Here is a 27434-nt window from a genome sequence, read left to right as displayed (position 1 = left end):
ATCACATCCTGCATTCTGTCTGGTGGTGATAATGTTTTCTTTTCAGAGGGGCCAGCATTTGTGGCAAACTGTGGCAGTGGAAAGAGAATTTTAAAACCCATTTGGAGGGAAAATCTTTTTCAGCTTAAATTGTGAGCTGAAATGGATCTCTCATTCTGTGCTTCTCTCCCACTTCCTGTATCACACCATTAAACATCCTCCCAGGGACCAGAAGCTCCAGGAGATTGTTTAATCACTTCATGCCCAGTATCATGGGTACCACATTTGCAGGATGTGGGGCATGATAACCTCCCGTGGTTAGAAGAGCAGCTGTTCTCAGTTTTTAACACATGCAATACAAAGTGAAATAGTCACACAATTATCCTCATGGCTAGTGACAGAAAGGAAAAATGATATAGGGGTTAATTTGGCCACATTCAAATAACTGGTATGTTGTAGAGCCTAGTTTGAACACAAGTTCATGCTTTCTTTCTTTGCTAACTTTGTTTATTTTTATACCATTGACCCCGATAGAGGATTATGAGAGCTTTCATAGGAAGAAGGGGTTAGTATGCTGAAGGCTGATGATGCGAATTTACTTGGTTATTAGTGTACCATATAATAGACCATAAAGCACATCCTTCTGGCTCCTGGACCCTCATCAGCCCTCTCACACATTTCTGCCAAACTGTTCTTTATACCGGAAAAAAAATTCACACCATTTTGTGGATGGGTTGGCTTCCAGAGCAAGTGGGCTGATAATCTAATCTTCTTATGTTTGAGAGAGAGAGGCCATACACCATAGGTTCTGAAAGTGTGATCTCTGGACCAGCAGCACTGGCACCACCTAGAAACTTGTGAGAAATGCAAATTTCCCCAGATCAACTAAATTCCAATCTGGGGTGGGGGTGGGGGGTGCAGGGAGGAGGTAAGGCCCAACAAGCTATCGTTTAACAAGTGTTCCAGGATGCTGATACCCATTAAAATTTGATATCCATTTCTATAAACAAGATCCACAGAAAACACTTTTGTTCACAATCAACTGCGGGGCAAAGAAAGAAGAATAGAAATATGGTCCCAGCCTTCTGTGAACTCATCCAGTGTTGGTGAGCTGTACCTATTTGCACACATGAATTTGTATATGTTTGATCGACCAACAGAACAGTGGTAAAAGTAGCCTAGTGGCGTGCCTCCTTGGTGGCTATGTGTAAAACCCTCTCACAAAATGAAAAATACGGGCAAAATTCACCATTATATCATTGATGTTACCAAATCGTCCTTTACTCTTTCCAGAGATGGGGGAATGAAGAGTGTTCATGAAAAGCTTAACGGTAGGAACCACAACGTTCCTATGATCAGCGACTGAAAAGGGATGCATAGCCTCATACTTCTTTGCTGTTGCCTTTGCCTTATGAATCAGCTCCAGCCCCGGGAACCTGAGGCTAGGTCAAGATCACAAAGCCTCCTTTGGGCTCAGCAATTAAACAAATGTGCCATAGACTTTCCCTTCTATTTAGCTTTTATTAAAAGAAGCGCTAGGGTACTGAGATGCAGTACATCATATTTATTACCAAAATTATTAACAAATATACAAAACTTATACATGTAATTTTCTTACATCCATTTATTCTCTATAATACTGATTTTTGTTCAAGTAGGTTATCTACAGTATGTAAACATCCCTTGGATTGACCTCACACAGATTAGGAAAGCCCTCTAACCCATGCTTTTATCAGATACTTCTTTTTATTTGGCTTTCATTTGTAGCATCTAATCTTCACATTTGGCACATGGAAGAGACATCTACAGTGCAAAAGAGGCAGATTTTCTGGTTTCGTTCTGAACAATTTTGCAGGGGCACCGTTAAAGAGCCGAGAGAACAGGGCACTCTAACTTGATGGAGTTGGAGCCATCCTAATGCCAACAACTCTTGGTTCAGCCGTTAAACTTGAGCACAAAGTCAATGCCTCTTCCTTCTCCCATCCCCCACCCACCCATCATGCAAGGCCGATTCGCCTTAACCTTGTCTCAAAAGGGTTAAAAGAAATGCCATCCATCCCAGGACAAGTAGGTTAATTTCACCGAATAACAAGTTTTCAGTGTTCTTTTGTGTGGGTTGGCTTGTGCGGTTTGATGAACCAGCAAAACTCTTAAATGGAGAATAAAAGAAGATTTTTTTTTTTTTTTTAAAGGGAGGAAGAAAGACAAAGAAAAGGATATGAGGAGTCAGACTTTCTTTCACTCGCCACCTGTGTATGTAAGACCAGAAACTCTCAGCGGTGGCCAAGGGACCAAGGCCTTGGCGCGTGGCAGAGAAAAGCCAAGCTCGCCAGAACTTAACCTTGGGCTCCAAGCCCTGGCAGACAGTGTCACAAAAATTGAAACGAAAAAAGGAAAAAGAAAAGAAAGGTAATTGGAGTTACTGCCCCCCTCTTCCTGTGTTTCCTTTTGATTACTTAACTTAAGGTAACCAAGTAAAGCTGATCCAGAGAGAGCTCTCTTCGCCGCTCACCCCGTTCTCGCTCTCCAGCACAGTATTGCTCGTGCGGTTGGCGGCGCCCACGGCGAGCGTCCGCCGAGAACGTCTGGGTTTGGACGCGCGCCTGCCTCCCGGCTTCCGTCACCACAGGGGCGCGGGCCCCTCCGACGCCCCGTAGAGCTCCGCCAGCTTCCGGAAGCGGGGCCCCCAGTCCGTCAGGAAGTCGAAGCTCTGCTCCGAGTCCGACGTGGCCGACTGCAGGGAGCTCAGCGACCCGGCCACGGAGCCGTCCCCCTCGAACATGTACGTCTGGAGGGAGTCGAAGGGCGGGGCCCACAGGTCCATGTCGGCCTCGTAGAGCTTGGCCAGCACGTAGCTGTGGACCGTGCTGCTCACGGCGCACGTCTGAGGCACGTAGCGGGAGAGGCTCTCGATCTCGGGCAGCATGTCCTGCCGCGTCTTGGGGGCGCCTCCCCCCTGCGCCTCCCGCGGGTTCCACATGGCCGCGATGTCGAAGGCCTCGGTGTCTTCCTCGCCGCCGCCCTCGTCGTCGTAGCGGACGATGTTCTCGTGGATGTTCTCCTCGTCGTCGATGATGTACGGCTGTTTCCGGTGCCTCCTCATGGACAAAATGAGCAGCACCAGCACTGCCGGAAACAAAGACGACAGGATATTTACCCGGGAGACCTGGCCGTGTGCGCCGTGACTTGAAATATTCATGACTGACCACAGGTACCGGGAGAGTTCTTTGGGCTGTGAGCTCAGGGACCGCATTTGGATACGTTAAACCCCAGGGTCGGCCTCGTTCTCACCTGTTCTGTAGGGCAGGTTGTGTAGGCACACGAAGCCTTCTATTTTTTCCAAGCGGTCCACTTAGGAGAAGTTGTATATAAAGTCTCGTTGCATTAGCTTATTGCTTCGAAATTGTGTGTTTTGGGGGGGGGGGGGTATGTGTCCAGCCAGCCACCCAAAATACAATCCCATTAACTAAGCACAGAGCCTTGTGGCCCGCCATAGAGTCTATGCCAGGGATCAGGACAGTATACATTTCTCGGATTATAACGTGGGAGTCTTATTATGTAGGTGGAATACAGCTTTTTTTTTTTTTTTTTTTGACGTTAGTATCTAAATAGGATCCTGCTGTGTAAATATCATACACTAATACGTATGCATGTAGACATAGGCTAAGTATGAATCGAAGTCTTAGTCTTTTTATACCTCTTTCAAAAACAAGTGTAAGGGAGCGCTGTTTTCCAATAAACTGATTCTTCAGACAGCCTTCCATTAGGGCAGTGGTGGGGACTCTGGCTCCAGTGATGTTCGTGGAAGGGAGGGAATGAGCAGTGACATTTTATATAATTCATCATGTTCTCAAAGAAGCACCACGCTGTTAGATGTGCCCTTGCAGATTTGGATAAAATTTTATCCCAACAAACGTATTTTTTTCCAGGATGTGTTCCCTGGGGTTTAAAGGGGAGAGAGAGATAATCCCATTGAACTGTTTATCTCTGTGACTGAAAATGTTTTCCAGGAAGTGTGTTGAGGTTTTAGCCGTAGAACTGCTATTGATTTTTTTTTTCCCCCGATACGCTTTGTTGCAGCTTGTGAACAGTAACAGCTTGACAACATTGCAAAATAAAACTGCAGTTTACCAAGGGGGACAAAAGTGGAATTTGGTTGTATGCCCAGTAAGATTATGAACTGACAAAAAAATTTCACACTAACGATTTAAAAAATTTGAATGTAGAAGGTGCTTTCCGTAAATTGCATTTAATAATGTTCGTACCTAATATTTTCCCAAATAGCTTGGGTGACAGAATGCACACCCAGGAAACAATGATATATTCTCGTGTGTTTTCTCTGTGTGCCAGAATACAGCTCATGGACTACCGGATTGTGTGATTTCAGAGAAGTGGACTAACAAGGCCCTAAACAAGTAGGGGCTTAAACTGGGCGTAGGAGGCTGGGGCGTGATCTGGATGGATGCAGGCTGGATGAATGGGATTCTGTGTGAACATACTCTGTTTGTGGGGTTCAGTAAACAGTTACTAAACTCAAATATTGTTTTAGGCACTGTGCAAAGCAAAAGAGAAACAACACTGATGATTTTTGCTCTTATAAGCTTGTAATCTAAGGAGGTTGTGGGCACTGATGGTTAATGCAAGTCAGGCAGTGATAGGGCCTATCAGAGGGTTCTAAGTGTTGCAAAGAGAATACGGAAGCAGGGCCAAGTAATTCTTCCTAGGGGACTGGAAAACCTTCACATAGATTACATTGGGATGCTAGTGTGGTAGTTTAGAAAATGCTAGGAAGCAAAATTAGAAAAGTCTTTGAATATATTCTGGAAAGAATTCTGAAGATAGAGAATTAGGCAGCTTATAGACCTGGTCCATCTTGTATTTGTTGTACAGAAATCTTACTTATATCTTACAAAATAAGGTAAAATATCTTATTTTTTAGGTAATCTGATTTAAATAACAAGTATTGGATAATGCCCTGAAAATCAGATTCTGGGAAACATGGTCCTATTCAACTGAAAGGCTTCCCGGACAGAAGAGAGTCCGTTCCAGGGGTGTTTTTTCCTTTAAGTATTATAGGCACAGTCCAAAGGGCCTATGAGATTTTTTAGGAAGTAGATACATACTGGAGACATGAAAAAAATCCTGTGAAGTCAAAATTACATTTATTTAATTGTCCACAAAGTGTATTTTGTTGACAGATCCACCGCAATTGAATCTTACTCAGTTTTATGAATTATATTTAATTTAGGATGTGCATTCTTAGAAATAAGAGTGCCTAAAACTGTGAGGATTGTAAATAAAGTTGCATAGCTCTGCTCAGTTTAGCTCCTGAAAGCTGTCTATTTATTCCGTACAATTCAAAAGGTAAGGCATAATGGGCTTGGGAAGCACAATATAAATTGCTCCTTGCCCACCATTTCTAGCTTGAGAGCCTCTCTGTGCCAGTCTTTTGAAATCAATCTTTCCGTAATGATGGCTTTTTCTACTCTTTGTGGGCAAGGGTGAACTTACAGTGCAGACATTTTCCAAACATAGAAGTAGGGACAGCCAGTTTGGAAATTTCTCCTAGGAGCAAGTTCCTTCAAAGGCCTCTTGTAGTTTATCCTGTTCTGCACTCAAGGACTCCCAATGCCATCTTACGGACAATCAAGGAATTGCAGGAAGGTGTTATTTGTCAATGCAGACAGGGAGCGGAAACCAAACAGTTCTCTCTGATCCAGGGATCTGAGGACTTAGAAAAGTTAGTTATTTATATTACTTCTCCCTTCACATGGCACTGAACTAAAACAACACAATCAAACCACATGTTGTATTTGTAAATGTTTTGTGAGAAGCATATTCCATAGACTGACCTAGAAATTCAAACAGGTGCTGATATTTTGCCGTAGAACCTTCTTTCTCTGGTCTGACTCAGTCTCGTGGTGTATAGGTAAACCTGGGATCAAGGGGTTATGTGGATTTCTGAATGTCTATTCTCACTTAAATCGGCAGGGCTGTACTCTTTTTCCTCATAGAACGCTAGGAGTTCTTTCACGTTCAATAATATTACTCTCTTCTGTGTCTGCTTTTTTTCTAAGCAAAACATGTGTGCCGTGAAGTAATTCAATCAGAAGAGTTGGGATACATGCACAGATGCTTTTGTGGTTTCCAGAATTAGTTTAGGTGTTTTGTTGTTTGTTTTTGAGTGTTGAGTTAAAAAATAATTGCTCCAGTAGCCTGATACGCAAGGGAGGTGGGTGGCAGCCTCACTGTATGATTTGAGAGGAGGAATAAAGGGTTCTGTCTCACTGGCGCTCTCCCACTAGCCTGTCATTGCATCTTTGTATTTCAGCAGCAGTGGCACACTGGCCCCGTGGGCCCTGTGTAGTCTCTGCTCCCCCTTAGATGGCCGTGGTGCGTCAGAGGGGTGCTAATGCCCCCGGAGAGCTTGTTCTCCCAGACGCCCATGGGGTTCACTCTGTCCCTTCTTTCAGGTCTCCGCTCAAAGGTCTCCTTTACAGTGAGGCCCGCCCTGACCACCTTTTTTAAAGCTTATTTATTTTGAGAAGGAGAGAGAGAGAGAGAAAGCATGTGTGTGTGGTGGGGGGAGGAGCAGAGAGAGAGGGAGAGAGAGAATCCCCAGCAGGCTCTGCGCTGTCAGCACAGAACGCCGTGTGGAACTTGAACCCATGAACCGTGAGATCCTGACCTGAGCTGAAATCACGAGTCTGACGCTTGACAGACTGAGCCATCCAGGCGCCCCTGACCACTTTGTTTAAAATGACGCCTACCCTTGTCTCCTGTCCCCTCAGGATACCCTGTCCCTCTTCTCTGTAACACCACCTCCGGAAGTTGAGAATGAACATTTAGGAGAAGAGCCTTTACCGCTCAGATACAGAGATACACAGTGTAGGGTTGGGCTGCATTTCACTTCTGGCTCTGCCTCTGACAATTGGCCTTGGGCCCGTCACTATCCTTTTGTGATTTAGCTCCTACTTATTTGAAATGAAGGGGTTAGAAGAGGTGTTTCTTGTATCCTGCCCCAAATTGTCACGTTGATTTTGTGGTGTCAAAATGAGCTTGCTTTGTTCTGAAGTAAGCTTTGTGAAGACAGACATGTGTGTTTTATCAATCCCAGCACATGGAAAGGTATCCTGGCCCAGAGTAGATGCCAGAGAAACAGATGTGCTTTGATCCGGCCAAAGAGGCCACGCGTTCCTTGAAGGAAGGGACTATCTTTGGTCTCTTTCTTTTTTCCCAGCCTCCCTCTGTCACCTTTTCACCGAGCCTGGTGTAGAAGAGCGGGTCTGAACAGCTGTGTTAGGATGATGGCGAAGTAGGCACTTGCGGGACCCCACAGAATAGAAGGGAGCCACCTGCTCACCTAGGAGGACGAAGATGCAGGCCAGGATGGCGATGAGGGCGCCCCGGCTCAAACTGACCGGGAGCATGTAGGCCTCGGGGCTGCAGGACAGGACATGGCCGTCGTCGTCACAGCCGCACACCTGGATGGTCAGCGTGCCCGTGCTGCTCAGTACCGGCTGCCCGCTGTCTGCTATCAGGATGGGCAGGTAAAACACACTCTGCTCCTGCTGCCGGAAGCCAGACCTCCTGGTGAGAATCCGGGCAGTGTTATCTGAAGAAGACAGGGATTCCAGGATTGAAAAATGGGGAGAGGGGTAATGGGAGGAAAGAAGCAAATGGAAGAACCGACGAGTGAATTAACTTCTTGGGTTGAGGAAAGCAAGAGCGCAGGGATGGGCTGTGGGATGGGCAGAGAGGGACTGTCGCACATTTCCTGGAGGCATTTAGCTGCAGCCACTCCTGGTTTGTGTGGATCAGCATTTGAATTCAGACACATTGGATTTTTGCTTGCTTCTAGGCAAAACCCTGAGGCCTAGGAGAGAAACCCTTTTTGAGAGTCTGTTTTACCCTTTGTGACATAAAGTGCCCAGGGCGAACTGTTAGACTTCAGATCTAACTGAAATGTTCCTGTGAAAGCTTGATATAAATGAACAATCATTGGCCACTTGTGGTCCCTGTTTGTTCCCGCTCAGCAGGTTTCCAAGGCCACAGGGCTGCTTCGTGCCTCCAGGAAAAGAACGCTGACGAGCCTTCTTGGCTGTGGCAGATTGCTTATTTTTGCCATTTTGGCTGGAATTCACGTCTTCTGCTATTTTCTTTTATGTCTCTGAAACACAGTCACCACCTCCTCCTGTGCTTTCTGAAGAACCTGCTCATTTAGCAGAAGCTTACTTGAAATCCCCTAATCACATGATTAATCACACCCTGTTATCTCCCCCCTTCTTGGTGGTCTGAGTTTACACAATATGAATGTGGTGAAAATTCGTACCTGGTCAGCAATACTAGTTTTTTTCCTCCAGTTTTAAAGGGATTAGAAAATTATTTGATGTGTTTCCACAAAGGTGGTGTGTGTGAGTGTGTGTATTTATATTTATATTTGCCTAATGTAGTGTTTTGGGATCTTTTATTTTTTTAATCTGTGTTTTCACGTTTCCTCGAGTGGGTTTGCATCGTAAGTCATGTATTTTTTTGCAAAGTTCAGATCATTTTCCGTAGAAGAAAAGTTTGAGAGATGTGGTAGGACATGTAGGCAGTGACTCTCAAAGCTAATATCGACGTGGATGGTCCTCTGGATGTGTTTTACATTTCACCGGGAAGAGTCTAGAACTACACAAAAACTTCTGAGAGCCTGACCAAAGTGAACATTATTAATACCAATATTTCTGGTTCTCTTTCCCTTCTTGGACATAATGAAGGATTATATTTTTCTACCCTCTTAAATTTTGGCACGTCTACAGGATTTGCTTTTGATAACGATAAATGGGCGAAAGTGATTCCTGTCACTTCCAGGCAGAAGCACGTAGCAGGTGGTATGTGTGTGTCTGTGTTCTCTTGCCTTGGCGTGGCGTTATGCAAGAACGTTCAAGGTGGAGATCCAGGCAGCCTGGGACACTGAGCTACGTGGACAGCTGTCCTCGTTGCTCACACCCACGATCAGCCTTATGTGAGCAAGAAATTAACTTTAGTTGTGTTAAGCCACTGAAAGTTTGGTGTCATTTGTTGCTGCGGCATAGGCTAGCCTATTCTGATGAACACATTGTCCTTTGTTAGCTGTTTCACTTCCTCCTTGCCTTGCCTTTTCATGGTAGCAGTTATGGTTTACTGAGTGCTCATGTGCAAATACTTAGTCTTTATACCCAGTATCTCATTTAATTTTCAACTTTGATGAGATAGTGATAATCTGACCCTTTTGCAGTGGATGGGTTAAGGCCTAGAGAGATTATATAATTTGTTCAAAGTTACTTAGTAGCAGAGCTGGGATTTGAACTCTGGTCTCTCTGACTCCACATAAACATTTCTTCTATTGTGCTGTGTAACTACTAATTTAGTTTAGTGATACTAACTCTAGAAAATTATCCAGCCAGTGGAAATCCCTTCCTGCTTTGGTACAGGCCCCTTTCCTCTTTTATTTCCTTCTCAGTGGAGGAATGTAGCAACTCGTTGCCAACCTGAGGATTAATTAGTATCTCTATCTACTCTACAGCCCACCTACTTTTCTGTTTGTCCAGATTTTGTAGCTAAGTATTATTAATTCTTTTTCACAGTGTTAATTTTGTGTTTCCAGAAACCAAGTTTTTTTCAGACAGAATGCTGTTTTGTTTTTTATTTTTCAGTTTAATCAAGGCTAGGTTGTAAGACTTGTAGAAAGCTTGACCAGAGATGAATTTCATAAAAGTATTATATCATGCCTACTTACACAACATGCTTCTTGATCTTAGAATTATTTACAGTTAAATAAAAAAGATCAGAGCATTGTGTTGCTAAGTCTAGTCTTAGAAGGGGTCTGGCATATAGTAGCCACTTGTGAAGATTTTGTTGAACATGATAATTAGGGCTTTAGTAACCCATTTGGAAGCAATATTTGTTTCCAAGGTGACACAAAACATTTTTTTTTTCTGAAACTGTTCCCAAATTCTAGTTCTACTCTAAATGCTTACTTACTTTATTATTTTGTTTGTAACATAATTTATTGTCAAGTTGGCTGACATATAGTGTATGCAGTGTGGTCTTGGTTTTGGGGTAGATTCCCATGATTCGTCGCTTACATCAACACTCGGTGCTCATCCCAACAAGGGCCCTCCTCAATGCCCATCATCGATTTTTCCCTCTTCCCCCATCCCCCATCAACTCTTAGTTTGTTCTCTGTATTTAAGAGTCTCTCATGGTTTACCTCCCTCTCCCTCTGTCTGTAACTATTTTTTCCCCTTCCCTTCCTCCATGGTCTTCGGTTAAGTTTCTCAAGTTCCACATATGAGTAAAAACATACGATTTCTGTCTTTCTCTGACTCCAGGAAGATACACTTCACACCAGTGAAAGACACTTAGCCTACTCAGTTTCTAATCTTGGGCCATTTGCTTTCTTATCTATCAAATGAGACAATGAGAATCGGAGGGATTAGTAACTTCCTTGAAACCTTAGAAGATTATTAAAAATATCAAATCAAAGTATGGGAAAATACGTTTGAAACTGCAAATTGTTATACACACACAGTCCTCTTAATAATGCTTTGGGGATTAAAAAGGCGCTACTTGAGGTAGTGCCTGTTGTGTTTATAAAAGGATATCATGTGTAGGGCACGAGAGTTGGAGTCCTGACAGCGGATCCACCAAATCAGATGTTCAATTTTTCATGAGCCTTAGTAAAAGGTACTCATGGGATAATTGTTATGAGGAAATTAAGAGTTCGTTGTTTCTATTGAAGATGTGCTGACTTTCATTTTGGAAAACCTTCCAAGTAATGAGTCATTTCTTTTATAGTCATCATGTTCTAGTGGCTTTTCTTTTTAAAGTATTGGCTCCATGAATTGGTGGCCAAAGTCATCTTTAAGAAAGTTGCAGCATTTTGCTGCATGTTGTTTCCGTACTGAATCTGACAAATAGAGTGAAAGAACGGAGTGACATTTCACTGAAAATGTGGAGAAACGGTGTAATGTATCATCCTCCCAACCCCAGGGTTTCTGCTGTAAAACCAGTCCTAAGGGGGCTAAAATCACTTTTTGTAGGAAGGATTTCCCTGTGAAGCAGATAAATGAATACTTCAAACTTTGATCCAATAAAAATGTTGGGATGTGTAATTGTAGTACTTCTGTTGTTATGATTTATATTACCCTTCCTTCCAGAATTGTTAGAGTGATTTTATGATAGCATGTAGAAGGTTAAAGGAAAGACTTGGAGGAACATTTTCCACGTAAAAGAAAACAGGTTTAATAGTCTTAAGTTTTAATGGCAGAATATGATGGGGGGGTGGAATTAATACTTTAAGTCTCAAATAATTGGTGTTTGAGACTAAGACCAGGCAGGCCTAGTCATGACTTTTTGTTACCCTTTGTTTAGATTGTTATACAGTGACAATTAATATTTTATAATTGGAATAAAAATGAGGCTAGTAGAGCCCAGAGAAGTGACGATCTCTCTCTGCAAGGTCAGACAGAAAGTAGCAGAGTTAGTAACAGAAGGAGTTCACTTGACAGTTTAAAATTTTTTTTTCTGATCTCCTTTGAAAATCATCTGGCTGGAGAACAGAAGCCCCTCCTTTTCCCACCTGTGCCCGATGAAGAATGTGCTAGGTTTACAAATTTCCTAGCTGATCAGAGTGCTTACTGGAAAAGAGGGGTCTACAATTCCATTCCAGCTAAGTTGTAGTGGGGAATGGTTTCTAGAATAGGAAACCCCACCTGACTCTTTTTAAAACCATTCTAAAGTAATAAAGTTGTTTCAGTGCTCAGACTACTCTTTGTGATCCTATATTTGTCCTTTGTTATCTTAGGCTTTGTCTCCCTTTTGTTCTGGGAGCTCTTTACTGTTATCCCCTTTGATGCTCGCCCAGACACGTTCCCTCAGGTTTCTCTCTTTGTCTAGTTCAATTTCTATCTTTCTCAGATTTCCCCCATAGTTATAGAACATACAGACATGGCTGTTATCTGTGGGAAAGAAGGAAGGCTTTTGCCTGTGTGCCTGGCACAGTGTCTCACACAGAGGCAGCTCTCAAACATTTGTCAACTAACTGAAAGTTTCGGAATCAGCAGAGGACATTCTTTTTTTCTTTGATGTTTTGAAACAAAACTTTAAAAGACACTGCAAATGAGCATTAATGTCTTTGCTGCTGCTAAAGAGCAGGTGACCTTTGGCGTGACACTGTTTGCATGGTAGAGTAAACAGAAGTCTCCAGCCCAAGCTAGAAGAGCATTGGTGGCCACCTATCCACCTGGTTACCTTGGTTGTCCCGAATGGTGAAGTTGGGGTTGTTAGCAGCCTCGGGAGCCAAGCTGTAGTAGAAGTGCTGACCACTGTGTGGGTCGTCTAGGTCCACGGCACTCACTGTCTGGATCAGCTGAGGGGGTGACATGGAGTCATGTGAGTCAGAGTCAGAAGAAAAATCGTCAGGACCCCGTGAGATCCCAAGCCCTAAAATCCGATAGTGGATTGTTTTACCTAATGAGAAAGGCATCCTGAAACTTACCTGGAAACTCTCCATGGCATCACACCCCTCAAGATTGAATTTTGGTCTTTATTATTGGGCCTGAGTACATATTTGGCACATGGTGAATGTTACCTGAATACTTCAGGGGTTAGGCATCAGCGTAACAAATTCTCACACCAACACCAGTGTTTTTAAGCAGTCTAAAGAGAAGACTGGGTAAGAACACTGTGGGATGCCACAAGGCCCTGCTTGTTTCTGTTTTCCATTCTTCTACTTCACCTACTTAACCTCACCATTTGGGTTAATATTTCGGGGTCAGATTGCTATTTTTGAGAAGCCTCTATTGAAAAATGACCAGTACCTAGAAGAGAAATAGACACGTCAACATCTACTGTGTCAGGTTAATGGAACACAGCTAGGAGGGGATGGGTCACAGGGCAGTTGCTTTTGGTTGGCTGGAAGGGGAGCTAGGAAACGTGGAGAGCCCAAGATGTCGGGTGGGATATTTGGAACAGACTGGCGTCAGAAGCAGGGTTTGGGGGCGAGGAGAACAAAAGAAGGGATGGCTTTCTTTTGAGCTCTTTGGCCCAAACTTTGCCTTTTCCATAGTGCTTTTCAAAGTAGTACGTTGCTAGGAGGGTTATAAAGGGCATGGTAAAAAAGCTACTAAAGAAAGCAGTGCAGAATATGCGATTGAAAAAGCAGCAGGCCAACTGGGAGGGATATAGAAAAAGCGTTGAATGGATGGTCACCTTCCTATGTGTTTCCTCTACCAACCAATGCCACAGATACCTCCCACCCGTCTTGGGCCTGAACCTGTAGACTTGACCTTCCTGCTGTTTAAAACGGGTTATGCTTCTCTGCCAGGGTAGAAACCAGAGCATCAAGGGTCAGTTGGCGGGCCCAGGTCGGCTTGCTTATTAGTCTATATTTCTTCCTCTGTAAATTAAGGGGGGTAATGCTACCCCTCAGTATACCGAAGGTTAAATAACAAGAGAGGGAGGCTCCCAGCTGGGGGCCTTCTGGTGGACACTGCGTTGTTCAGATCCCCCTTCAGTGAAGGATTTGATGCCCCAGATTTGTCAGTCTCTTTGAGGATTGTCTCATTTGCTGAGAGTCACCTACTCACACTTACCACATCCTTCCAGGGAAGCCCACGGCAAATGACTGATGTAGTAGTGTAAAAGCCTGACCATCCCATCTAAACTTGGGCAAGCTAGTTCTAGAGCTCTTTGAAGTCATGCAAGCCTTGTTAGTGGTCTGCATCACAGCTGGACTTCTCATTTTGCCTAGTCCTGCAAAGTCGTCCTCTTCTACAGGCATTGGTCCCAAGGGCATTCCTTAATAAACATCTTATACCAGAACTCCACTTTTGGTTACGCCTCCTGCAAACCCAACTGGCAGCTGGCCTCTTTTGAACCTAAAGGTTGAAGGAATGGAGTTGCATAAAGGAGAGAGGTTGATTGAGCACTGAGAGATGAACTTGCCCCATGGCATAGCCTAGTGTCAGTTCTGCTCACATATGAGGGCCACCCTACCACCCTATCCCTACTGAGACAAATCCTGTATTTTCCATCTTTCCCACAGTGCCAAACACATAAAGACAGAATCTCCCTCCCTCTCTTTTTTAACAAAACCTACCTCTTACTGAATGTTATAAATGGTTGATTATATATAACTTGGCAAACATAGTTGGGTAAATCATTTCAGAATATCTGACCTGTGAAATCATAAATATATTGGTGAGATGAGGGCCCTGAGGTACAGGACTGGTCCATGATTGGGCTTTTAAAGAATGAGTGAGCAAAGACACTGCCTTGCTGGGTTAGTTTCTGGAGGCTAAATTTCTTTGGTGGCAAATTTGGTTATCTGTAGCAATTGGGAACATAGTGGCCTGCTCTCCTGCCCTCCACTATCCTGACGGGTCAGATTTCCTTCTCAGCCCCACTTGCCATGCAGTATTCTGCTTAGCTGGTTTCATTCTGCCTTTAGCCAGCATCAGGCATGTTGTCTGATTTCTTTGTGGGCCTCCTTCCTGGCTGCTTGCGAGGAGGAAAGCACATATCCCGCCTCGGCGGACACACAGCTGACGACTACCCGACGCCTCTAACCCAAGAAGGCCTGGTTCTTTATACGCCAGACATGCCTACCGAGCTGTGTGCTTTTGAAAAGTCTTCAAAACATGTCCCAGAGCCAAAATCAAGGGGTAGGACTTTCAGTATCTTGGGCTAAAGATGATAAATATGACAGACTTGTAGCTCATGACCTGAACTTGAAGTCACAAATCAATTGGGTTTCAGAGGACTAATAGGCCATTAAAAGATGTATTTAGAAATGTAGAAATGGGAGATGTACGTGTGTGCTCCAAAAATAAGAGAGGTAGTTGAAGTGCTATTGAGCTGTCAGAATACACCTTCTATTCTGAAGACCTTTAAGAAAGTCAGTACATCGTTTCCTGGGGGAGAAGAGGTTAATTTGCTGTGCTGCTAGTCACGTTCTTTATAATAGAGATTAGTAATTAGCTTTGTCGTGTATTATACATTTGTCATGGTAAAATTTTATACAATACAATTTTATATATTTTACTTCATAGGCTATATATGAAATTTTTATATTATAATATAAAAGAAATTATTAAAATCAAGGTCCACACCTTCTCACTCAAAACTCAATTACCACAGCACAGTAACTTGCTGTTTTTGTATCCTGCCTCCACCAGTCTTTGTTCACATGTAGTCATAACTTTATATAACTGCGAGCGGGAGAGCGTATACAGGTAGTTTTGATACTTTCTCTCTTTACTTATAATAACACAGATCATTTGTTACACTGTAAAGTCAGCATTGTAACTTTTATTAGCTGTGTAATGTTTCAAGTCTTCCTAGAAATTCAATATATGTGGAAGTAAAATTATCCTAGACTTGTTGAAAAAATTTTTAGGAGTGCTATAGACCATTACACTGAATTTTAAGCAACAGTGGATAAGATGATTTAGATGAGAATCATTGTAGGACATTTTTTTTCCCTGTGGAGAATGTGAATCACTTTTGAGTGAGAATGGTGGAGACGTGTGGACTCAATCTTTGGTGAGTACGGACGCCGATAGCAGTTTTGGTTGTACACACTCGTCAGTTTGTGCAGCAAGGTGCCACTTTCCAGGTGTAGAAGTGAAAGCAAAATCTGCATTTCAGCCAGAAGACCTGAAGTACCAAAGCATGAGTCCTTGCCTTGTAGATAGGTGCTTCATAGACTCATAAATTTCATATTAAAACTATACTGACCCATTTGCCTCACCACCAGAATCCACAGGACCATAGAATATACTTTGGAAGAAGAAATTAGGACTATTGGGGGTCTGTTGGGTTATAGGTAGACAAGAAAGCATCTTACGGAAGCAGGGCCATGGCCTGTGCTCTGAGGTACAGAAGGGTGGGCACAGGGTGGGCAGTAGCCCATTGCACGCATGACTACATGGCTACTCCAGGCAGAGTTCTGGATGTTTCTCAGTTACACCACTTGGAGTTTGATCAACCAAATTATTCATTTACCTTTAAAAGCATATTTTAAAAGAAGGTACAAATATGTCTCTACAGATTATAGAACTATGGCTGTCTCAAATCGGTAGAAACTTGTTCCTTCAGATTCCTTTCCTCTCAAAATTTACGTGACATGAACAACATTAAGAAAATGGTGTTTTAATTGAGGGAGGAGAGAGAGTGTAGGTATTCTAGGTAACAAAGCATTCTGAGAATAGGGCAGGCAGTCCCCCAACAAGGTGCCCTTTGTCAGAAGTTAAGAAAGGGAGATGGAAAGATACAAGAATAAACCTTCCCTACTGCAGATATTTTCAGCTGTTAGTGCTCAACTGAGGAAAAGAGGACTCTTCTCCTGGTCTTCATGGTCCCTCGCTCCCAGGACCCAGAGCACATATTCCTGTAGTCGGTACTATACCGTTGAGTCACAAGATGGGTAGATAAGTTCAGGCCACCCTGTGAATCAGGCTACCATCAAAGCATTGTTTAGGTCATAAAATGCACGGGGGGCTCCACATGCTTTTCCTAACAGACTGTTGCGGCATGATGCACAGAAGTCGGGGACTCTTGTAAACTGCTAGTTTCTGGAGTCTCAATTTCTTTGAGGGCACATTTGGTTATCTGTAATGGCTCTTTTTTTTAAAAAATTTTTTTAACGTTCATTTATTTTTGAGACAGAGAGAGACAGAGCATGAACAGGGGAGGGGCAGAGAGAGAGGGAGACACAGAATCTCTGAGCAGTCAGCACAGAGCCCGACGCAGGGCTCGAACTCACGGACCGTGAGATCATGACCTGAGCCGAAGTCGGACACTTAACTGACCGAGCCACCCAGGCGCCCCAGTAATGGTTCTTTTTATGTGTTAGAGATTAACCAACATACACACCACACAGACTGCCTTACCTGCCCTGCTTTGGCATTTTCACATACAAAAGCTTCATAGAATCTGGGGAATTCTGGAGCATTGTCATTCACATCTAAGACTTTGATTGTGACGGAAACACTTCCAACCTGGGAAGGGTTGTCTAAAGAGAACACAAAGAAGACCAAAGGTGAGGGGTCAGCAGTCCAAGAAGGTGGCTCTTTGCTGGAATGGGTTTTCACCTTGTCAGTCTGTCGTTTTAAAGGAATGGGTAAAGAACATGAAGATGGCAAGATAAATGCAGGGTGTGTGTGCTGCCTAGTAAGAGTTCGGTCAGAACGTAGGCGCCTGGGCAAACAAGGGGTGTGTCTGAGAGAGTGTGTGACGTCAGGAGGTTGAGGAGAAGAGTCTGACTCCCAGGGGGTGGTGAGTATCGTAAAACGCGTCTAAAAAAGAGGCTCACGCTTCAGGTTCTGGAATTAAAGACAGGTGAGTTCTGTATTCTGGGCTTGAAAACAGCCCATTTCTAATTGGATGTATACTCTGTGGCATTGCTTGGCTTGATTCCTGTGGAGTAATCAGTTCCTATGGAATAATAATCGAATTATATTTCAGAAGGTTTCAAGCTATTTGTGGGAGTCCAGATAACACTGCACATTTATTTCCGCTTAGGGACTAAGGAGATATTTCAGGATCAAACACACACCAAATCTGTATCTTTAGCCGGGGCAGGAGAAGTTACTCATAATCACTCACGGGGGAGTGTGTCTTTTTGGTCTGTCTTTTGCTTGGCAATGGCACACAAGGACAATTTCACAGCCCCAGGAATGTTCCTGCTGTCCTTTTTTGTTTTGGCCACATCCCAGGAAGACAAAATAGAAATTATAAGACACGTAAATTATTCTTCCTAAATAGTTTTATGAAATCTCAGAATGCCGTACTCTTTTTTCCTTTCTTTCCCCCAAAGACCTGTGCTCTGCTATATTTTCCCCTTAAATATTTCTATTGCCTATTTACCAAAAGTGCTGACATACTTAAATTTTTTTCCATTATAACCATGGTACTTGTTTATAGAAGGAATCATGAAAATACAAAAAAAAAATCAGGGTAGATAGGATCTACAACCCCACCACCGGCTGTATCCATTATATATGTAATGTTACATATGTGTCCGAAAGTATGGAAACATACACACACATGCATAGACTGCAATTAAGCAAAATTAAAAAGTTGGATTTAGAACTTTTAGGAAGTATTATCCTGTGTCATTGAAATATGCTTTGAAGACATGTATATTAATATCTGCTGATAATCTCATTTTACTGTGTGGTTATAACAATTTACTCAGACTCGTGTTATTAGACTTTTAGGTCATTCCCACTTTCCCCCTTATGTTAAAATAACACTGCGGTAGACATTTGGTGCATGGATTTTTGTTGGTATCTATGATTATTTCTTTAAGAGGGTTATTATAAGTAGAATTCTTGAGGAAAAAGACTGTGAATATTTTTGATAATCTTAATTCAAAACGTACTTGCCCATTTGCCTCTCTGAATGGCTGTACATAATTCTGCCAGTACCTCAGGGTCTGCATTTCCCTGAACTTTTACCATCACCAGGTGTTATGAAAAAAAATTGAGTATAGTAGTAAATACTCCACTTTTTTGTGAAGTTTATAATAAATGTTAATCTAGTTTTTAGTAGTTTTCCATTTTTACATTTATGTTCATAAATCTGTCTTTTATTACTTTCTTTAATGTTTATTTTTGCGGGTGAGCGAGCACGAGTGGGGGAAGGGGAGAGAGAGCATGAGAGAGAGAATCCCAAGCGGGCTCCGTGCTGTCAGCGCAGAGCCTGATGCAGGAATCGAACTCACGAACTGTGAGATCATGACCTGAGCCAAGATCAAGAGTCAGATGCCTAACTGACTGAGCCACTCAGGCGCCCCATAAATCTGCCTTTTAGTGCAAGATGTCTCAAATTTTTGTGTCCATGTTTGTGTGTATGTGTGTGCATAGTAAGGGTGATATATTATAAATGCTGCCTTTCATCCAGTGATAATATTTTATACTTAAGGACAGCAACCCCCTTCCCCCCCCCCCCCACCCATGTGCCACTCTTGCATGTGGATTATTTTGAGCTGAAGGACTTGAAGCCCTGTGGGTTCAAGACAGACTTTTGTCCCTCCCTTAACCCACAGAGAAGAATCTAAATTGGGAACTTTTCCCAGAATAAGGGTTATCAACAGATTTTATTTGAGTGACGCATCTGTATGGTCGGGCTAGCCTCTGATTACTAAACATTTGCTTTTCTTATAGTCCTGTAAAGTGCATTCCTTTCCTTTGAAATTCCAAACTCCTACCCCCTTCTCCGTAGTTCAGAATGACAGGTATAGCTCATTGTGCCTGTCTTTGGAATTTTTATGTCTGTGTGGATTCCCTGTATATACGCCTGTTAAATTAGATTTTCTCTTGTTAATCTGTCTCATGTCAATTTGATTCTTAGTCCAGCTGTACGGACGCTTGAAGGGGACAGGAATTCTTGCCCCCTGACCATACTATTTGTGTGCATTCCAGTCTTATTAAGGATTCAAAGCCTTTTAGGTTTCTCAGGAATTGTCCCTTTCTTCATATAGAAGTCTAGCTCCTTGATTTAAGGATGCTATTTTTGGTATTGCTTTTGTGTAGTGTCTTGTTTTTTATTTTTTATTTTTTATTTATTTAGTTTTTAATCTCTAGCACAGGACTAGGTATATCGGAGATACTCAGTAAGTATTTGAACTAAATGCATTCACTTGCTTGTATAAACCATAATTTCCGTCTCTTCCCATAAAGAATGTAATGCTTGTTCCAACAAGCTCTAGAAATGTCTACATTTTACAATGCTTATATTTTGTCACATTATGGAGAGCAATTTATTGTGTTACTTACTCATTTCCATAGCAAGGACAGTGATATTATGCCAAGAAAACTCCTCCCGATCAAGGGGTCTTGCAGTCATTAGGGCACCTGTTGTAATGTCAACATAGAAGAATCTTCCAGGGTCACTGCTTCTGTCAATGGAATATCTGCAAAAACACAGATTAAATGCGTTGCTTTATTTGGATAAATATACTACAGCATATTTCATGAGAGAACTGAGTGCATACTATGGGAAACATGGTGCAACGAGTTCTGAGTTATGGACACTTAGAAGACTGCATTTGCTGTTTTCATCATGTCCAGATACAATCCCCCACCAACACCCCCCCCCCCCCAAAAAAAACCCATAAAAAACCAACAACAAAGTATTACTGCTTGAATTTTCTCATTCATAAGTTGAAATAAAACAGGGTACCAAGGCTTAGGGCAGTTTTAAGCCAATTGAAGATCCATTTCAGCTTTTTAAATCTTAATACTGCCCCAAGGCTTTTGGGACATTCTGAGTATCAATCTCTGCATGTCTTTGTTCAAAATGAATTTTATTCACTTAAGTTTTTGAAATGCTGGATTGGAACTGGAAAAATTGTAGTTAGTGTTTCCAGTCCCTATAATTAGTATCACCTATTGAGAAGGAAAGATTTTGCATTAGGTCCTTTGTAAACATGCTAATGACTGATCTGACAAACACAGTAATAGTGTTTAATAGCTAGAGAGTCCTTATTCATGCAATATTTTTAGTAGGGCGAACGAGGTTTGACTGGGTTGCATCATGTAAATAAACTTGGAATTTATGAATTTATGGGGCACAACTTGTTAGAAAATATCATGTAAGTTATATAATGAATGGGATATACAAAGCAGATGTTCCATAACCTAAATGGCTACATTCTTGTTCAGGCAGTGCGCTTCATTGCATTTATCTTTCATGTTCAGTGTCGAGCAAAATTCATCCTTACACAGGAAAAGAAGGATATTTACCTGACGGTTTTAGACCTCTGTAAGGACAGAATGCTTGCCTCATAGTTTGCTATTGTCTGTATCCTTTGAATTATTATTTACCTGGGTACTCCATAATTCCTATTGAACCTGATTTGGCAGTCTGACCCTTTGTGTTCTTTCACGTGGTCCTTATTTTGAGAGATTCAGTTAGTGTGGAGGGAGATTCAGACATCTGTACGTTTAAAACCCTCCATAATATGTCACCATGATTGAGAACCATTCTTGAGAATCTATGTAGTCCTTGGTAATGGTGAATAATTATAATAGCTGCCATTTATGGAATACCAGATATTTTATAGCTTCTTTTAAAATTCTTATAAAATCTCTAGGAGGTAGGTATTCTCTCAATTAGCAGAAAAGAAAACTAAGAGAAGTTAAGTCACTTTCATACAGTTAAACAGCTAATAATTTGCAAAGGTAGCACATATATATTTATATATGTACATGTAAAAACTACTGTAATATATTGGGTTCAGAATTCTATTTAGAGTTCTCAGCGATTACAGTGTATATCTTAAAGTTGTGGAAACTGGGAAACTGCCATTTTGATGGGAGTGATAAGTTTCTCTAGTGCATTGTTTTTCAGACTAGCGTTGAAGAAAATGAAATAGAACATACGCATGCCAGACTGCTGTGAGGGTAAATATTGATGGTAAAACTCCTGTTTCAAATATGTACAAGGGTGTAGATATGTATATATGCACACACACATATACACATATGTATGTATGTATTATGTCATGTATATGTATTATTTGGTAAAATGTTTTCTTCCAAAGACGTATTTTTTTTTTTTTCTGTAGGAATTCAGAATGGCTGTTCAGAGATTATGAATTAAAGGGAAAGGTGACCACTAAGGGCTGGAGAAGTTGGAATCATTTCAGTTATAATTCTCCAAGAGTTGGGAAATTTAAGGAAGTACATTAATGCCTTTCTCTGCTTCTGACCCTATTTAATGAACACTTACTGTAGCCAGGCACTGCTTTATACACCTTACATATATTGGCTCATTTAATACTTACAGTATCCCTAAGAGGTAGGTACAGTGTCTTGATTTTATAGGTAGGGAAACTGAGGCTTGGATTGGTTAAGTCACTTGCTCAAGATTGAAATCAAGCCTGGGCAGTTTGGTTTCTGGTTCCTGCTAACCACCACACCATTCCACCTTACTGCACATGGAAAGTAGGAAATTCTTTAAGGGAACACGGCCTTCTCTCTTCTTGAAGATAGATTAAGCCATGATAGCAAACTATTGGCTTCTTAATAAAGAACCAACAATGCCTAAAAATTTCACTTAAAATTAATTGGAGCGTTTCCTTTCTAGGTGTAATTAGTGATGTAGTTTTAAAGTTCACTATTTGAAGAGTTGAATTTGTCTTTGGAAAAAAGTACTGGTTGGCTCATGACAGTCTTTTCTTCAGTCAGCCATTCAGCCCACAGAGCCATAACCCTGGTGGCGGCTCTCCAAGCGGTAGGCACAGTGCCGAGGCAGCCCCCGGCCTCTATGATGCGCCAGCTTTCTACACTCAGACCTACAGCGCCACAGCAAATGTCACAGACAGTGTAGGAGATGGAGCGACAGAAGTAACTGACAGAACCCTGACGGTACTGCCTGGTGACATACCGAGCAGAAGCACCGCACGCTCGCCTCAGAGAAGCCTTCCTCAGCAGGTGGAACCCCCCTCCGATTTCCCAAAGCAGAAGCTACTGAATTGCGGCAGCAGTAGCATTCCCTGCCCTGGATGGGACGCCGGGCCAGTTTTCAGGAGGCAGGAGAACAAATTAAAGGTGTAGGTACAGATGGAAAATGGGACATTGGGACACACTAGTGAATTATGTAGGTGGTTTTCCTTTCTCTAACCATAATATTCTCACCTATTATGGGCAGAATAGGCATAATATACACAGACAAAACAGCCTTCAGTGAACAATAACTAGTGTTTGTTGGGCTCCCTGCTTAATGGCTTGGCTGAGGACACACTCGGAATTTGGGAGCAATTTGAAGGTAGGGCGTCAACGAGCAGGCTTGCTAAATCCACACACACACACACACACACACACACACACACACACACACACACACACACACACACCGTAGGAGAGCACAGGAGGGCAGGCTGTTTCCATACCAGCAGAAGTCTATTTCAGTTGCCAAATGGTTCAGTTTCCTGTTTGCCAGAAGTGCCTGTAGCATTTATTAAAAAATTTAGGAGATCCTAAATTGTTTAGGAGATACTAAACATTATATTTTTCATGTATATGTAACTAAATATTGAGATTTAGTTTTGGGGTTTACTAGTAAATCACGACCAGTTTGTACGCCTGAACGTGCCATAGACTTTCTAGAAAGGAGATTATAAAAGTCCTAACAATCTTTTTAAAAAATTAAATGGCCTTTTATCTATAACATTTTAACTTCAGGTGATATATTGATTTTAGGGCAATTTAATATGTGTTTGCTTTTTAGGACTATAAATCTCATTAATTTTAATAAAAATGTAGAAGATGAAGTAGCCAAGGTGCATATAACATGCAAATTATTTTAAAAGAAAATAACTTCTATAGGAAAAAATAAGGATAAAATGAACAATTTGGGGAAAGATAACAGGACAGTAATTTCCAAGTGGGATTATTAAATTATCTCCAGAGATTTGATTTTAAGTGTTTTTGCTTCTGAGAATCCAGGACCCCTGATGTTCTACTTGGGTTTAGGGACCATTCTTTATTGCTGTGAGGCTGTACAAAGAGTCAGGGACCCTAAAGCTAGCAATATGAATTCTCCTTTGCACCCAAAATGCGGAGGGAAAATTACCCCCAGTTCTGATAAGTGGAATCCCTTGCCCTCTCTGCCTGAATGCTTATCTGTTGTCTCCAGGCCTGTGGCCGTCAGGCTGTTCTTGCCAGTTTCTCTCTCAGGACCTAGAGTGCTGCCCCAGAATACGTCCAGTGGACCCTGCTCTCTGCCTCTGGCCGAGTCATTCACTCGTGGATTCCTCCTGACTGGGATCTATTGGAATAGAAAGCCTCTTCATTATCTACCTTCCTGATGCTGACCCACTGATGGTTTTCTTTTTCTTTTTCTTTTCTTTTTTTTTTTTTTTTTTTAACGTTTATTTATTATTGAGAGACAGAGAGAGACAGAGCATGAGCAGAGGAGGGGCAGAGAGCGAAGGAGACACAGAATTTGAAACAGGCTCCAGGCTCTGAGCTGTTAGCACAGAGCCTGATGTGGGGCTTGAACCCACAAACCGCGAGATCATGACCTGAGCTGAAGTCGGATGCTTAACCGACTGAGCCACACAGGCCCCCCTACTGATGGTTTTCAAAGGCCAGTCATCTGAAGCAGCATTTTCTGTTAGCCAGACAGGGTTTCTTAATTGTGTGTGCCTTACTGCCCCAATGCAGTAGTGGATGTAGGCCTGTTGGTATCTTGCTTTCATTCTACATATGTCTTGAGATCATGACTTCAGTCTTGAATACTGCACATACACTCTAGGGTGTGTGTTTTCTGACTCCATTCAGTCCCTTTTGCTTGTCATTTAGCAGTGTGACTCGTCTAACAGTCATATTTCCAGTGCTAACCATGTGGAAGTCCAGAGTTAGAATCCAAAAAGAAGATGCAGAAGTATCCACTGGGTCTTCTGATTGACTGTTTTAGACATGGGCTCTGATATTTTCAAGCTTGTGTTTGTTTTACTTCTCTCTTCCCCCCATAAAGTTTTATTCTCTGAAGCTTTCCTCACAGTATCTTCCCTAACATGAGTAGGTTAACTAATTGATTAGAAGATACATATATTATATCTATGATATGTTATTTTATCTCTAATATATGATAGATATAATATATATGTGTGTGTGTTTTCTTGCCTTCTGAAAGTATGAATTTACAGAATTTGTTTCATTTATGTTATGGTTATTATGTATCATTTCTGTTGGGGATAATTTAGTTTCACTAACTTTTTCCTTCCTATCATACATTTAAAAAGTTTAAGGTTGAAATATCACTTCTATAAAGTTGGTATAATTTATACTAGAAAGATTAGTTGGCTTCTAACAATCAGAGATCAGAATTCAAGCAAAATCATTTTAGCCGTTTCTGTAATGCCTGAAAATGTGAAATGTTTACTAATTGGTTAGACGAAGCAGATTTCCCCCACTATAGTTATTCTCAGGAGAGAACTGTCCTCGTTGAACTGAAGAAGCACATTTTAAATACAAAATAGCACTAGGTGAAGGAAGTACCCATGATAGAAAAGGCATTTGATAAATTGGGTGCATTTAAAATGTATTGTCTGCATGCACCAAAGCCCCAGATCCGTTTTACCATGTGGCTTCCACAATGAATGTGACAGATGGCCTCAAACAGCCTTGGAATCCTGATCTTTTGTGTTGAGCTTCAGAGGCTTGGCAGTTGCTCTGGAAGGTTGAGGTGTCAACCTGTCCACCAGCTGTTTGCACTTTGGTTCCAGAACTGATGGGAGGAAATGCCCATGGCTGTAGGAGCCGCTCTCCTCTGCCCCTTGATGGGGAAGCATCTTGATTGGAATCTTTAAGTTCAGAACATACTTTGGAGAGACTGATCTGAAGGCTTGAAATAGAAAGCCCTGTCTGGCCATTCTACATGGGATTGAAGCCTTGGACAGGAGTAGTTTCTATGTTTTTTTCTATAGTGTATGGAAATACATATAGTATACTTTTTTTCTAATCTTTTTAAAGTAGAAAAATGTTCCTAAAAATTGAAAGAGTGTGCCATGATCACTTTTGTATTCTTCACTAAGATTTGACAATTAAAGAACTGTTTTTTAATGTTTATTTTTGAGACAGAGAGAGAGAGAGACAGAGAGAGAGAGAATGAGCAGGGAGGGCAAAAAAAGAGCGAGACACAGAATCTGAAACAGGCCCTAGGCTCTGAGTTGTCTGCATAGAGCCTGATGTGGGGCTCAAACTCACGAGCTGTGGGATTATGACCTGAGCTGAAGTCAGATCTTAACCAACTGAGCCACTCAGGTGCCCTAAGATTTGACAGGTTTTTTTTTTTTTTTTTTTTTTTTTAATGTTTTGGTAATATATGTGTCTGTCTGTGCTTTATGTGAATTGGTAGTTCTCAACTGGGGATGCTTTTGACCTCCCCACCCCTTCCTCCTGGGACATTGGTAAACGTGGGGACATTTTAGGTTGTTGCAACTCAGGGGTGCTACTGGCATTTAGTGGGTAGAGGCCAGAGATGTTGCTAAACATTGTACCATGCACAGAACAGCCCATGACAACAAAGAATCCATCTCAAAATGTCACTAGGGCCATGATTGAAAACTAAGGTGTGTGTGTGTGCACACGTGTGCTTTTTGCTAAACCAGTTGACAGTGAGTTGCCGACATAATACTTCTAAATAACGTGAAAAGGCCGTGTTATTTAAACAGGAAGAACTAAGGAGAGTCTTCAGAAGAAGCAAAAGGGAAAAAGTGCTAGAAAATGTAGGAAAGGTGAAATCTGTGGAAAAACCTGATTGAGTTGTTGGTCACATCTGGGTCCTTGGCAGAAATGATCTGTATGGTTGTTCCAATTGCCACATCCTCAGGAACCTCCACAAAATAAAAGCCAGGTTCAAATATGGGGGGCTCATCCACATCTTCCACACTGATGTGCACTGTTGTTGTGTCCTGAAATGGGCCTAGGTTCAGAAAACGCATCTCTAGGTGAGGATTGGCTCCTTCCACTTTCAAGGTGTAACTTTTCTTGCTTTCAAAACTCAGGGGCTGAAAAGTAACAGTAACAGGAAAATTGATTAGCCGTGAGCATGTATGTCAAGGTTCTAAAGGATGGCCAAGATTGACGGCTAGGGGTGGGTTTCCATCCTCATTAAAATGGTGGGAAAGAGGCAAAGGGAAAAACAAGGGAATTTTTCCCTTGTTCTGTATTTCTTGTTCTTAAGGTCATTTTCCACAAATCGGGTAAAGAAGGTAAGGAAGATGCTAGACACCTCAGAGAGTGAAGGCAGCCAGTGTCCTGATCAGGACATCCACTGTACTCTGGGCAGGCTCAACTCTACTGTGCCTCCTCTTTAATCAGCCTCGTTACCTTATCTTTAGAGATACTCCTTTGTCTGAAAAGATGGGATAATTAAGAGAGATTTTGAGGCCAGTTTCAGAATATACATATAACTGAGGCCTAAGTCTTTTCCATTTTCTTCTTAAAAAAATTCTTAAGTACAGAGGCAATAGTGAATTTTACCCCCAAGGAGCTACCATAAGCACCTTACAAGGGTTCTCAGAGCACTGTGTTAGATCAGTGTTTGTGTATTAAGTTTACCATAGCTGTTCTCCTGTAAAATCTCTTTTAAGAACCTAAGTCCATGGCCTCATTTTACAGTTGGAGAGACTGAGACACAGAAGCTCAGAATACTGGGCTAAGCAGACATGGTTACGTAGTGTCAGAGTGGAAATGCTGGTCTAGATTTTTTTTGAATGTTTGTTTATTTTTGAGAGAGAGAGAGACAGAGCACAAGTGGGGTGGGGCAGAGAGGGTGAGGGAGACACATAATCCGAAGCAGGTTCCAGGCTTTGAGCTGTCAGCACAGAGCCTGATGCGAGGCTCGAACTCATGAACTGTGAGATCATGACCTGAGATAAAGTTGGATACTTAACACACTGAGCCACCCAG

The 27434-nt window shown here is 42.0% G+C and overlaps 1 protein-coding gene across 5 annotated transcripts in view; it reads right to left on the bottom strand.

Moving 5' to 3' along the window:
- Positions 1–1528: 1528 nt before the first annotated feature.
- Positions 1529–27434, bottom strand: part of CDH20 (cadherin 20) — a 206560-nt gene continuing 180654 nt past the window's right edge. For 3 of the 5 annotated variants that reach the window (XM_019463870.2, XM_019463872.2, XM_053902776.1), the window contains 6 exons: positions 26277–26530; positions 19788–19924; positions 16899–17020; positions 12256–12373; positions 7343–7594; positions 1529–3105 (listed from right to left, as the gene is read on the bottom strand). In XM_019463870.2, the coding sequence (XP_019319415.1) occupies positions 2600–3105; positions 7343–7594; positions 12256–12373; positions 16899–17020; positions 19788–19924; positions 26277–26530 (1389 nt within the window). In that variant the 3' untranslated portion in view covers positions 1529–2599. Of the gene's footprint in view, positions 3106–3735; positions 3919–7342; positions 7595–10164; positions 10913–12255; positions 12374–16898; positions 17021–19787; positions 19925–26276; positions 26531–27434 lie in introns of those variants that run through there. The other 2 variants (XM_019463873.2, XM_019463874.2) reach the window with 2 other exon arrangements.

Source organism: Panthera pardus, unplaced genomic scaffold (genome assembly GCF_024362965.1).
Source record: "Panthera pardus isolate Hobbes unplaced genomic scaffold, ASM2436296v1 HiC_scaffold_15, whole genome shotgun sequence".
Lineage (NCBI taxonomy): Eukaryota > Metazoa > Chordata > Mammalia > Carnivora > Felidae > Panthera > Panthera pardus.
The sequence above is the reverse complement of the archived record's forward strand: the minus strand, read 5'-3'. Positions and strand labels throughout refer to the sequence as shown.